The sequence below is a fragment of the Perna viridis genome, chromosome 14, assembly GCF_037379345.1.
Source record: "Perna viridis isolate PV_CMFRI_1.1 ecotype Kerala chromosome 14, ASM3737934v1, whole genome shotgun sequence".
NCBI lineage: Eukaryota > Metazoa > Mollusca > Bivalvia > Mytilida > Mytilidae > Perna > Perna viridis.
In genome coordinates, this window is record NC_142458.1 from 30,177,056 (window position 1) to 30,191,728 (window position 14,673).

Consider the following 14,673-nt stretch of genomic DNA (forward strand, 5'->3'; position numbering starts at 1 on the left):
AAAAGTCAAGTACGGGGTAGACGAAAAAGGAAAGGAAAACTATGAGACACGTTAAACAAATCAGTTTCCATGGCGCAGATGAGTCACATAATTTCCTACTTACATGGTTTTCTTCCCTTAAATACAATGTTTCGTTATAGCTGGAATTAATTGTAAGAATCAGGCAGTAAGTGAAACATGGTATGACAAACCCATCATTTTAATATTGTAATTTGACCCTTTGTACCATCAGAATCAATGAAAAACGAAAAGGTTTTCCATATCATGCTGGACCATGGAATTATAATTTCATTGATATACACTGAAAATGAACATTTCAAAGGCAGGTAACTCAATCAGAAACATCACTTTCCTTTTATTCTATTGAAAAATTTCTGAGCAAAGCCAGTGATGCAGAGATCAAATAATGGTCTTTTCAAATAGAGAAAGTATCCTTGAGTGATATTTCATTGTCAGATCGGTGGGGTTTTGACATGCATGTTTCTGATGTTTCCCATTTTGCGTGATTCTTACAAATACTTACACTTAAAACACAGGAAGAGCATGCACCAGGTCATCATGGGCATTTATCTATACATGGAAGAGTAATCAAGGGAACCAAGGCTATAGCGGTAATCAAAAGAATGTAATCCAGGGACAAAGACCAGACATGGAAAATGGACATACACAACAAAGAATATAAAGTAACTAAAGTCATACATACAAAGTAACAAAAGTAAATGAGCAACTCGGACTCCACTTAAAACTGGGAGCATGGACCAGGTGCACCGGTAGGGTAAGCGTCCTCTGCTTTTCTAGAAACATCAGACGAGTTGCTCATAAATATCAAGTCCAGGGTAGACGAAAGAGGAAAAAAAACTTTGATACGTTGAACAAATCAGTTTTCATGGTGCAGATGGATACACCGTAACAAAATTGTAAATACTTTCAGAGATACCCAAGTGTTAATACGCACTAAAGCAAATGGAATAAAAGTAATAAGAAAAGCGCATTTAGATCGGAGCCATTTTGTAATGGGTAGATAGTAGTATTTTGGATCGGAAGTGCGAATGAATTTCGTTGATAAGTGGATTATTATCGCTTTGTATATTACAAAAAATCCTAGCACTCTTCGAACATCTTCTCTGCTTGGTGATTCTAGGGCAGCTTCTCGATAAAGATGATCGCTACGACAAACGAGATAATCGTGTGATGATTCGTGTGTCTTTCAATTACAACTTCTCAGGACGCAGTAATATCAGACAAAATTAACATTCGAATAATGGCGAATATAGACGATATATTAAGCTTTACAATATTAACTTCTCATAATCGGAATTCTGACTTTCGTTTAAATGTTAAGAAATATGTTTGATCGTGTCATTTATATGGGATGTCCACTTTGCATCTTGTGATTAGTATATTCCAAGATGCGTATGACTGTTTGATAGGTTGGTGTATGTTATTTTACGTCCTCAAATTGTTTAATGTCCCGGCACAAACTCGGAACGTGAATGTCTTGATTGTAGAATTACAATGTACATTAATTTCAGACAGTGTAACTATTGGGAGTACGTAGATTGTCGATGGATATGTCACTCATCATAAATTTGGCGTTAATTGTCCTAGGTCGTAGACAATTGAAAAAACAATAAAATGTCTTCTGTTATTGATTACAAATTTTTACGTCGGCTTATTTATTTTGCCCGACGCTACTAGCAGTATCGGACTGAGTCAAATCGTAGGACAATGCAACAATAATCTCCAGCCTTGATGCCTCTTTTTTTAAATTAGTACAACAAACATAAACTAATAAATGAATTATACGAAACACGTCTCAACACTTACGTGACAAAATGATAGTGACTTTAATTATTTATTTTCATTTTACAGTTTCGTTTCGCAATTTATAAATTTCGTTTCGTTTCTAATTGTTTCGTTTCGATTTCGTTTCGCATTTGAACAGCTGAACATAAGTTTGTACTCTACAAAGTACACCTTTCTCCCGTAAAGTTCAGTTACCATTGTAACTTCAAGGACTTTGCTGTCTCATAAACTGCTTGAAAGCGAAAAAATCAATTAAGGCTTTACACAATTCTAAAAAAAAGGCTAGATATTGTTCTTGAATAATTACCGCCTGGATTATTCTGCATGGTTCCCACAATATGAAATACAAAAAAAAAATACCAGTTTTATATATTGTAACTTTTGATATGCTGTACACGTGTTTCCAGGAGTAACCTCTAATCAGCAGCATTGAAGTCAAATATGTAGGAAGATCATAATCAAAATACTAGTTGTATACAAGTAGTACTCAAAACAGAAACTATCGAAAGAGGAAGCCAAATCCATCACCGAGAGTTTCTACCATAGTCAATTCTCTCTCATAATTGGCTGTAATTCAACGAACTCTACAGCTTTCACTATTTAGTTTTGCTTTGTTTTGCTGACATGTGTATCCGCTGAAACACACTTTCAGTCACGGACCGGGTTGTTCCCAAATCTAATCTGCTTGACGCTTTGTACGTGTCAAAAGTCGTGCAGAATACGAAAGTTTCGAATATGAAAGCTTCGAATAGCATACGAATTGATAGTTGTTGTTGAAAATGCAAACTATAACCAAATGTCTTTCTATCTTAGGTACAGAGTCTGCTTTGAATTCGGTCTTAAAATAGTAATAAAACATATGGACAAATATGGGACGCAGCTCGATCACTTTGGAAAACCGATATATAGTTGTACAGTGAACGAAGATACTGCCAATTGGCAAATATCTTCATCTTATTTAGAAATCTTATTTTTCATAAGTACAAGTGGCACTTTTAGTTACCAATGTGGAAAGTAAGTGCAGTCAAAAAAGTAGTATTGTGCGTTTACTGGTGAAGCTAAAAATAAGATCGCTTCATTAAATTATATTTATTTTAAAAAATAAACAAAAATATATATCATGTACGTGTAAAACAAAACAATTTAACCGTGTAAAACATAACATTAACAAATCAAGGACAAATATCAATATATAATATCAAAATATATTAACACGAAAATAAATTAGTAAAATTGTATAAAAGTAATTATAAAAATATTAATTTCATTAATTTCGAGATGAATATAACTGAGTAGCTAAGAAATTGGACTATATTCAAAGCAAAACTGTAATAAAAAAATCTTAAATGTGAGCTAAAGTTACTGTTACTTCCCAGATAAAATAGAAGATTTAAATTGCTCCAATTTGCCATGCAAATAATTTGTACATTCGAAACTCTGCAATCAATAAATTATGAAATAACAATATAAATTTGTGCCATTGACAGACATATCATTATGTTATAATTATTGTCTTTTAGATGTGGCATCTCTAACGCTATTCTCTGGGATTACCCATAGTTAGGAATGCTTCCGGGAGTCATCGAATCTCGGGGATTTTCTATACATAATAAATGACCTAAAAAGCACAAACTGTAATCAGAGAAACATAATCTGTCATCTAAAGTTTTTGGTAAATGCTATTTTTGACGTTCTCAAATTATTGATTTTCACATGACAGAAACTCGAAACTTGAATGCCTCGGTTACAGAATTACGATAAAATAAATCTATTTTTAACAAAATCCGATGACTTAATAGTATAACTAAAGATGAATTCTACAGTAACTGTCTATAGATATAACTCTCTGGTTCATAGTTTGGCAGAATTCACATCCTTAATTTAGCTTTATATCGGAGACTCTACCTTTTGATACCTCTCTCATATTTTTGCTTACACGAGTACCCTAACAAACAAACACACTTTCTTTTCAGTGGTAGATCAAGGAGTTTCGGATATTGGAAACCACTCTTCTGATAATTTTGTGCAACATTACACATGCAAAATTATTTCGCATGATTTTCACACGAATTTCAAATGATTTTCACCTGAATTGAGCAAATAAATTTTGCGACAGAGTTCACCTGAAATTCGAGTAAATTGAGCCTTCATGTGAAATTCACTAGAATTGTTTTCATTAAATGTGTGTTGGTTGAGTGAATTTCACTTGAAAATCACTTAGATTTCATGTGAAGTTCGTGTGAATTTCATGTGAAGCTCGATTAATATGAATATCATGTGAAAAATATTTGATGTTAATGAGTACTCAAAACACATTCGGGGAGTTACTCTGAAGCTCCTTCCACAAATTTTGATTTGCTGGTATTGCACAAAGGGATTGAACGATATTGTTCTCCTTGTCCCCGTTTCCCATCATAAATATTTTTGAATTTTGATATGTTCTCTGGTCAGTGGCTGTGAATCTCCCTTTGTTGTGCAACCTCCTACGTCGACAAACAATGAAAATGATAATTGCGAGAATCGCAAGAAGGCAGCCACTAGCAACACCTGAATATATAAGTGTATCAGTTACGACGAAGAGTTCTCGATTATCGTCCCTCTTAGATAGCTTGACAACAGATTTAGAGCTTAATGTTGTAGGTTCTTGTCCTGATAATGTTGTAGTTTTTAGTTTTGATATAGTCCGTATTGTTGTCTCTGGTTTGTTGCTTGTTGTCTGCTTTCTTATCTTTGAGTTACTTTGATGAGTTACATTGTTTGTTGTGGTACTCACTGTTGTTGATTCGTTGTTTATGTGTCGATCGTGACCTAACCAGATTTCAGTATTGTTTGTGATGTTGAGAAAGGTCGATATCTTATGTTCTTCAGCAACCGTTGCATCTTCCTTTCCAATAATTGTCGATTCATTTCTTAAGGGGTTGTCTGGTGTATGAGTTGTGACGTCATCATTTCTTTCCATACTGAAACCTTTAAGTGTATCTGGTCCGATGTTTTGTTGTTTTGAGTTCAAAGCCCTTTGATGTAGAATTTGTCTGTTAAAGTTTTCCAGTTCTCTCAACATTTCCCAAACATCTTTACATGTAACAGCTGTTATATTCAAACCAATCTAAAAGACAATTTTCGAACAATATAAAGGAAGAATAAAAGAAGTTAGGAATGGCGATAGTCTAAGGACAAAGACCTACGAAACTGGAATAGAGAAACAAGCAGCAGACAACACTATAAACCAGTGTGCACACTCTGAATAAAAAAAAACAGCAAATCGAGAAGTTGTTTTGAGAGCGGATGTTATTGGTTTTCGCCTATGAACGTGCGTGTACCCTCCAAAATTCGATAAAAATTCCAGTTTGGGGGTAAAACCCAACCAGGAAGGTCAAAGGAGAAGGGCCCTTAAATGTAATAAATTTTCTTAAAAACAACATGAGTAATTTAAACTTAGCCCTTCCCCTTCTTAGCATGTGTTACAATCACAATGGGGTTATATTACAGGTAACATATGCATATTTGTTTCGTTTAAACGGGAGAAAATAAATTCTGTTTGAATTTTTTTATATGCTTGACTTATTACACATGAGAATTCGACTGAAATCTTGTGATAGTGTATGAAACGAAATATTGAAAACAATTTCAAATGGAGTACATAGACCTAAGGGTCTCCTATGAGTTCACACTGTTATCATTATACAACTGCTCTCTACGCCGGCATTTATAAGGCTAATACTTTTTTTATTTTTATTTTCGTCTTTTATCTTTCGTTTTCTGTCCGTTTTGTTCTGTTTGTTCGTGTTATTTTATTTTATTTTATTTTATTTTATTTTATTTTATTTTTTATTTTATTTAATTTTTTTTTTGATTGGGGTGTTCGTCGCTTTCTCTTTTTTTTTCAAGTTTCAACAATACAACAACAAAATAAAGTTGTAACCAGTAGGGGGTGGTTTCGTTTTGTTTTGCTTTTTTTAAATAAATATGTAAAGATACAATACTGAATGTTTTGGTTACAATAGAAAAATAGACTTACTATAAAGAAAATAACTATTCCCATCCTTATGTCTTGACACATATTTTCCCAATGTCAGTAAAAAACATGTATACATAATTCACGTAGGAAATAAACATTTTCTAAACACGTCAACAGGTATTTTCCGACAGGTGAAAATGTGTTATTTATAGTAACAGTTTGACGAAAAGCGTGATGTCATCAAGCTATTAACCAATAGTTTTACAACAAAGAAAATTTCCTTGTTTACATTGATTCCAGAGAATTGTATCTATAAATAGATACTTCTATAGAACATAACATAGAAGGGAATCCTTATTGCCCCCTAATTAAAGTTTGAGGGTATAATTTCACTGCTGTCTGTCCGTCCGTCCGTCCAATGTTGTAGCGACACTTCCTACTGTGAGTTCTAAATGATGACGTGAATTTTTCTTAAAATCGTCTTTTTTGAATCAGTTTTTTTCTTAATTGCGAGTCATTAATTTTGAAAATTACATGTCAAACGATTGTAGCTCGTATGTCGACAACGATTTGATCTTAGAATACGGTGCCCTTGTAAGCAGTGAAGAAAATGTAAATTTAGGTTCGTTTTGTTTTATAAATATTTTTTTAATCTCAAGCTTTATCAAAATGTGTTTTGGGACTCCTCATTTTTTACCTGGGAATGGTGGGGGTCTGGTCAAAATGTAGGGGATCACATTTTTTTCTGGTTACTGAAAAGGGGGTTCAATTTTTTTTTAAGTTGAAAGTGGGAGGATCTTATTTACATACAGAAATTCCTTGTCTATATATTTCAAGTGGGTTCAGTTTTTTTTCGGGTGTAGAGATAATAAGAGTCACGTGCACATAAAGACATTTTATCAACTCGAAACAAATTTAATGCATTATTATATATTGTATTACAGTTTTGTTCACTGTATATATGGGTATGTCACTGATAAGATCAATAAAGGGACATCACACATCATAATATCCATCTGGAACTTTATGCCTCACAGTAAGGAAGTCAAAAGGATCATCAGATTCATCTTCTGAAAATTCCATTCCGTGTTCCATTTCCTCATTGCTTGTGATACCAACATCATGATCACGTTTGTCATTAGTTTTTTGTGTTTCAATAATATTACATTTTGGCAGGAATGACTTGAATGTTCGATTGTAAACCTACTTATCATTTCGCTTGCTTCTATAATATCACGGACTTTGTCTCTATTGAAAATATATATGATTTAATGTTCTTGAAGAATTCTTTTAGGTTACAGACCACCAATTCAACCAATGAGCATTTGGAACGTACGCAAAAATAGTCCTACGCAGAAATTACCCCTGTTCCTCATAGTGCTGTGAAAAAAGTTCTCATCTTATTTAAAAAATTGAAACAGTTTCTGAAAGGAAAAACATTTCTGTACATTTTATAGGTGCATTTTGCTTCTTGTGATGTGAAGCCTAATCTCCATAATGATTTTTAAATATACCCCTATCTTGTGAAAACACTTGGATTTCCCATGCTATTTATAGACCCTTCACTTCCGGTGACCAGTACTGCACTGCAAGTCTGCTAACCCCACATGCCATTCTGAGGATTGTGAGCTGACATATGTAGAATCATGCTGATATATAGTCATCTGCAGGTTAAAGTTAAGGTAAAGTCCAGAGAAGCCATTGAATATTGTGAAATTAGCATAGAAGCCTATGGGAAGTGGAATTAGTGGTTTTTAGCCTGATACATCACGTACTTTTATAACATTTATTGTGTTTTGGCGGTAAGCTTTTGCACGTTACAATTTCAAAATGTTTTGTATATTAAGGTATGAAAGGGAGGATCAATTTTTTTTGTTAATTTTTCTAAGGAGGGTCAATTATTTTAATGAAACGCTGTGGGGATCAAGACAATTTCATAGGTTTGATTTCAAAATGACCAGTCCCCCAAGGTAAAAAATGATGTCAAATTTTGTTTACCCACATTTTAGTCGTTGTGGATTTCCCGATTCTCTGTTGGTTTGCAATATCTTTATTTTTATCTCATAAATACCGCGTTTTTTTTATCATTTTTAATGAAAAACATCGACCATTATATTATATATAATCATTATATGTACATATCTATATATATATATAATACAATGGGCCAGTGTCGACCATGTGGAGATAAAAGATGTAAGACCTGTACCCAGATACTGCACACCAAAACGTTTAAAAACTACTGCACTGGAAAGGAATTTGCCATTTTTTGCGACGTGAATTGCAAAACCGAAAACACCATATACTTTCTCTAGTGCCGATGTGGTATGCAGTACGTTGGTGAAACAGAACAACCTTTCAACAGGCATATGAATGGTCATCGCAGTGACTACAAATGCAAACCAGACCTCCCTCTAAGTCGCCATCTTAGATCCGCTGGACACACCCAGGAGGATCTCCACAACATTGTTGTTACGATCATAGAACATAATAAAAACTGGTCAAAATGTAAGTGTATCTCGGGAAAGCTTTTGCATGGATGAAGAAATTACAAACATTTCTCCAGATGGAATAAACGAGAGAAAATAATTCATTTTTAGGTCTTGATCTAAGGGTAGTACAGCACTACATGTTATACATCAATACGCCGTACTACTATAGGTTACAGACCACCAATTCAACCAATGAGCATTTGGAACGTACGCAAAAATAGTCCTACGCAGAAATTACCCCTGTTCCTCATAGTGCTGTGAAAAAAGTTCTCATCTCATTTAAAAAATTTCAACAGTTTCTGAAAGGAAAAACATTTCCGTACATTTTATAGGTGCATTTTGCTTCTTGTGATGTGAAGCCTAATCTCCATAATGATTTCTAAATATACCCCTATCTTGTGAAAACACTGGGATTTCCCATGCTATTTATAGACACTTCACTTCCGGTAACCAGTACTGCACTGCAAGTCTGCTAACCCCACATGCCATTCTGAGGATTGTGAGCTGACATATGTAGAATCATGCTGATATATAGTCCTCTGCAGGTTAAGTTAAGGTAAAGTCCAGAGAAGCCATTGAATATTGTGAAATTAGCATAGAAGCCTATGGGAAGTGGAATTAGTGGTTTTTAGCCTATATATAATTTTTTTTTTGCGTACGCAATTCAGCTTCTGAATCTGTTTTGATCTTGAACTTTGTGAGTTTTATGCTCGTGAAGTTTTGTGAGTTTTATGCTCATAAAGTTTTTTGAGTTTTATGCTGAAGAAGCATATCAGTTATCCGAAATATTCAATTTAAATTTTACCATCTTCTGGTGATGTTAAACATATTTAGCCGTTTATTTAATTTATTGTTATGTTTCGCATCGTTTTTGACGATCCGTCACCCCGGAAGAGTAATTGTTGACTTTTATTTAGACGAATATATATATATATGTAAGTATTAAATGGAAGGTTTTGATCATTATATTGCCTATATTATATGTAAGTATTACATAGAAGGTTTTTTTACTTTTGAAGAATTGAATCCAGGTGTGGCAAGCACTTCGGTATACACCCAGAACAAGTTTTACGAGTTTTTTTTTTTTTTAAAGAACTTTTGAAGTTGTTAAATATGTATAATTTAATTAGATAGTGCTTAACTAGAATAAAAAAAAATTTCTAATTAAATTACATATTACTATCAATGCTGTTACATGTACATATCTAATTTTGAACAAAGTGAAAGTAAATATCGCATATCAATCCGTACAGAAACACACAAGTATGACTACTATAAATTTGGAACAGTCTAAAAACTTCATGTTCAATGAACCCTTTCAATAACTGAATGGTAATTGGCAGAGATGGACCCAAACACTTTGAAAAGGAGGGTGCCAGCCGAAATTCCTCGGAAAAAGGTGGGTTGCTAGGACGTTATTTACCATTTTTTGTCAATTTTACACATATGAAAATGACAAATTTTCCAATAAAAATGGGGTGCCAATCCCTGCACCCCTTCTGTATCCCCCACTAATTGAGGTAATTAAAAGTGGACAAACCAGGACTAAACATTTATAAACGGGTGGACTAGGACGGGAGAAAAATTCAAAAAATTTCCATTAACTGTTTTACTTGGCCATGAACAGGAAAAATATGAACATAGTAGATTTTCAAATACAAACTCTAGGTAACTGCTGATGAGGAAAAAATATATACATGCAAGCTTTTTGTCGGCTTTCATACAAATGTACCACTGGAGGATCTAGTGTGGGGTTCGGGGGTTGGAATACCCATCTTTTCTTTCAAAATTGTTAATTCTATACAAAATTTTGAAAAATGAACAAATTTTAGTCTTCATGAGATCCTAATTTTCTGGAGCCTTAAGGAAATTCCCTATCAAGATATTTGGGTCCGCCCTGAATAGATAGATTTTTTGACAATTCAATAAGCACTCAATTCTCATTTTTAAGAATGTTTCCAAAAATGTCGTATGTTTATGTTTATGTTCTACCCCAATAATTCAATACGCTATTAACAAACGCATCACATAAATTAAGTTCTTTATATGATCCTTGGTATATATTGAAACAGAGTAATCAGGTTTTAAATTGGTTCCATAGAAAGAGTGATGTATTGCCAAAATAAAAAAATAATCAAGGGAACCAAGGTTATAGCGGTAATCAAAATAATGTAATCCAGGGACAAAGACTAGACATGGAAAACAGACATACAAAACAAAGAACATGAAGTAACTAAAATCGTACATACAAAGTAGCAAAAGCAAATGAGCAACTAGGACTCCACTAAAAACTGGGAGCATGGACCAGGTGCACCGATAGGGTAAGCGTCCTCTGCTTTTCTAAAAAAACCCTCCGAGTTGCTCATAAAAAGTGAAGTCCGGGGTAGACGAAAGAGGAAAGGAAAACTATGCCACGTTGAATAAATCAGTTTTCATGGCGCAGATGGATACACCATAACGATCCACGAGTTCATGATGACTACCATAGTGATGACTTCAATCTTGTAGCAACATAAGCCTGTTCCAGAAGCCTATTTGTTAGGATCCTAGCGCGTTACAAAACGTCTGCGTAACTCTGGCATAACGTATGAGTTGTGGTATGAACACTCCATACGCAGGTGCTGAAGGGATGTTGCCACAGATGAAAGGAAAGTTGACAATCCGGAATGAAAAGTCATCACGTTTGTCGTAAAGTGAGGTCAATAGTTTTCCTTTACCATCGATTTCTACGTGTAGGTCAAGATATGAGGCTGACTTGACAGTTTCTGTAGTATCCTTTATCTTAAGTTCTTTTGGGTAGATGCGATGTATCAAAGCTCCGAAATTAGGATTGTTTAAAGATAATACGTCATCTATACAGCGGAAACTGAGATTAAAGGATCTAGCTAAACGATATTCTTTCTTTCGGGTCAGATCAGCTATAAAGTCAGCCTCATAAGAGTGAAGGAATAGGTCAGCAAGTAGAAGAACACAATTTGTTCACATAGGAATGCTGAGCGTTTTTTTTTTTTAAAATGCGTCCACCACACTGGACAAATATGTTGTCGATTAAAAATTCCAGCATTTTGTAAAGATCTTCCTCTGTATATTTGGAAGATGATTTGGAATAGTTTCTTACAAAGTATGAGGAATCTCTACACAAGCAATGCTAGAGGTTGGCTGGCAAGCTATTTTTTTTGCTACAAAAATTACATTTATTATTAAACTGTTCCGCTCCGCCTACTCTCTATTACGGTTCAAAATGTCAACAAAACAGGGTCTCTCGTGGAAAATTATCGAAACTTCAATAATAAATGTAATTTTTGTAGCAAATTTGGTATCAGCATACACGAAAATGATTCCGGAATCGAACTAGGTAGGTGTGACATGCACAATTCCAACTTGAAAGTCGTTACAAGCGGTTGAAGGGCGATACTCCGCGGTACCGCTAAATCTCCAACTTTTTTTATGGCACATCGTTCTGACCCCAACCCGACTTATCAATATCCAAACAAAAAAGAGGAGGGTTGCAGGGTGAGAGGAAATTCGGACTACACTTTATTTTGTCACCTCTCGCATATTCTTACTACGCTTTTTTTTTTGCACAATTGAGTCACCACTGTCGCATGTTCCTATGTTAACCAAACTAGATATAGACCATATGCATTTATATCTTTCTTTTTTCTTTGTTGTTGTTGTCAGAAATTACATACTTTGTTTCTATTATTTGTGTTATGACCATTTACTGTAAATGTGTCAGAACAAATAAAAATATTGAAATATTGAAATATTACAGCATAAAATGAAGATTATCAAATTTTTATTCAAACATTTACAGAAACCACATTTAGTGTCTTAAAACTTTTTATTAAAATATAACCATCGATAACGCAGGTTAAATAATATTTCAAAATTTTCCGCCGATATGTCATTAGGATATATGCCAAGGGACATAACTCTACTCCACACGATAAAGTGAAAGTTGATCATGTGGTTCATGTGGTACATGTTCATTGTTGTTACTTAGGAAAGTTTCTGTTTGTCTTCTTTCATTTTGTGATTACATAATCATCTAGTATATATCTTACAGCTATTTATTAGGATGATCTACGCTCCTGTTGGGTAAATTGTCTTTGGGCATGTTCATGAAGTTATGTTTTTTTTTTGTAAACAACTTTAACAAGGTTATAAACATGTACAAGGAATTAACTCCTGTGTTCATTTGTAGTATTTCTGAAGTATAAAAATGTTGGATGGGCACAGGCTCATGTAAAAATAGATAACTAGGAAATGTTTTTAAGCTGTTTTACTTTTCAACTCTGTTAAATATCGATATACAATTATTGAGAACTGTGTCCTGTTTTTTATTTTTAACTTTTTGTGTACAGTTTATAAACAGAACAGGACAGGGTTATATTTATCATTGATATAATCCGTTTAAATTGGTACTTACATTACTTAATAAATCTTTAAAATGCAACTTTTTTCAGAGGGCATTTTTTATAAGAAATTAGTAAAACTTACAATTTTCTGCATAGGCAGTCCAGCAGCAAACTTTAATAATAAATATATAACTATAATTTAAGTATTAATTTACATTTTTTGAATGGTCAGTTAGGGAATAGTTAATGTATTACGTGAAACTTTACCAAAGGTAGTACAGAAAATGTAGTTCAAGTATCAGAGAGCTAATAAATTTGTCTGTTTCCCAAATGAACAGTCTATAAAGGTTTGTCTTATTGAATCATTGAAAGAAATTCATAGGCCTTCTCTTTGAGAGCAGTGATCATAAGGACACCATATTCTTGTTAGTGGATAGAACATGATGTCTTTATACATGTATTTTTATCAGATAGAGCACTATGTCTGTATTATGTGACATCACAGAAGATGGCAGATGCTTCCCTAACAGTTTGGTGGATCTCATGTTGGTTGTCGGTTTAGATGATAACTCTGGACTTATCCCTGTTGGAAATCAGGTACATACATTTACATGTACAGTAGGAAAATCTACTCTCTCATGAATTAGTACTTGCATGAGTACTCATTGCCTTCACTTAAAGCAATACTTGAATACTTAAATACTTAAGCATGTTGACCAGCTGTAAAACGATACTTGTGTGCATGCAGTAAGGCCTCTAAAGGAAAAAGTTATTAGATTTAAAAGAGTTATAGATAAAATATTTTCTGAGATGATTTACTGTTTTGTACAAGCTAATACACATTTTGAAAAGAAGTGATAGGCATCTGATTTAAAATAATTTCTTGATCAATGAAACTAAAAAGTTGCTAATATTTTGTTGATCCTCTCATGTTAACATGTTCATTTGTATCAATGTTAGTGGTTTCAAAATGATAAGCATTTCCTGGTATTAAAATCCATTTTGCAGGTACTTTTACACTTATCGTCCACCCAAAAAAAACAGAGAAATTATCACACCTAAAACATTAATATGATGACTATTTCCTTCATTTAGGAGGAGAGTGACCTGACTTTAGATGATGTGGTCTATACACAATATGAGCCTCAGGTATTATCAGCTGCCTCATCCAATACCATAATGCATTTTTTCCCACATCCACGTCAGGACTTGGACTATCCAGGTCTGAAACCTGAAATCAATCCAAAAGACAAGTTCATTAGTCGTCACACAGCAGCCAAAAGTTTTGAAAGTCTTGGTCATAGTAGATTCAGCAAGGCTATCTATACATCTAAGAATTCAGGTGTTTCCCCGATGAGTGTCACTCGCCATATGTCAGTGAGGGGTACAAAGATGAAGAAGAACAAAATGACCACAATACCTGAATTCCCAGTCTCTGAAGAAGTGATTAAAAGCATCACAACATTCTGTTATCCAGGTACATTAGTTAAGTCTGAATTAAAGTTGGAAATATGTGAAATATAGTTTCAATTTATAAAAAAACAGTTAGAAAAAGGGAATAATTATGTCAAAGAGATGATAACCCTACTACGTACATGTATATACACTGTGAAAACAAAAAAAACAAAAACAGGTAAGGCAGTTGATTACTCTTCATTGAATAATAAAAAATTTCCCAAACCTTGAGTCTGCCTTAGATTGGACCTTTAAATTACAAATACATGTACATGTATGCCAAATAAGTGAAATATGCATAACACTATTAAAAAATAACTAATTTCATAAAAACATAATATTAACAATAAAGGCGAGATGTTCCTGATTAAACTAGTATGAAAGGGCCCCTACCTCAGTAGGCGAATAAAATGCACTAAAACACAAAATAAAACTCAATGCTAAAGAGGTTTGAGTCCAATGGACAGTGTAAAATCAGGGAACATGAAAAACTAACCATAAAACAATTAATGATTAAAACATGACTACTCTTCCTTCATTTTGCAAAGTAAGTTCTTTTAGTACATGTACAGAACTTGTAGAATTTTTCAATTTTAGTATG

The 14,673-nt window shown here is 33.7% G+C and overlaps 2 protein-coding genes across 6 annotated transcripts in view; one reads left to right on the forward strand and one right to left on the reverse strand.

Annotated features, from left to right (window-relative positions):
• Window positions 1-2,876: 2,876 nt before the first annotated feature.
• Window positions 2,877-5,953, reverse strand: LOC148598949 (uncharacterized). Its single transcript, XM_088561433.1, has 2 exons — window positions 5,825-5,953; window positions 2,877-4,912 (listed from the first exon to the last, which is right to left on the reverse strand). Exons 1-2 carry the CDS (start codon window positions 5,864-5,866, stop codon window positions 4,112-4,114), a joined length of 843 nt encoding a protein of 280 aa, XP_088417559.1. The 5' UTR covers window positions 5,867-5,953; the 3' UTR covers window positions 2,877-4,111.
• Window positions 5,954-12,209: 6,256 nt separating this feature from the next.
• The window catches only part of LOC148598950 (DENN domain-containing protein 3-like), a 39,181-nt gene continuing 36,717 nt past the window's right edge, over window positions 12,210-14,673 (forward strand). For 4 of the 5 annotated variants that reach the window (XM_088560806.1, XM_088560808.1, XM_088560809.1 and 1 more), the window contains exons 1-3: window positions 12,210-12,357; window positions 13,088-13,214; window positions 13,713-14,094. In XM_088560806.1, coding sequence (XP_088416932.1) covers window positions 13,098-13,214; window positions 13,713-14,094 — 499 coding nt within the window. In that variant the 5' untranslated portion in view covers window positions 12,210-12,357; window positions 13,088-13,097. The remainder of the gene's footprint in view (window positions 12,358-13,087; window positions 13,215-13,712; window positions 14,095-14,673) is intronic. The other variant, XM_088560807.1, reaches the window with a different exon arrangement.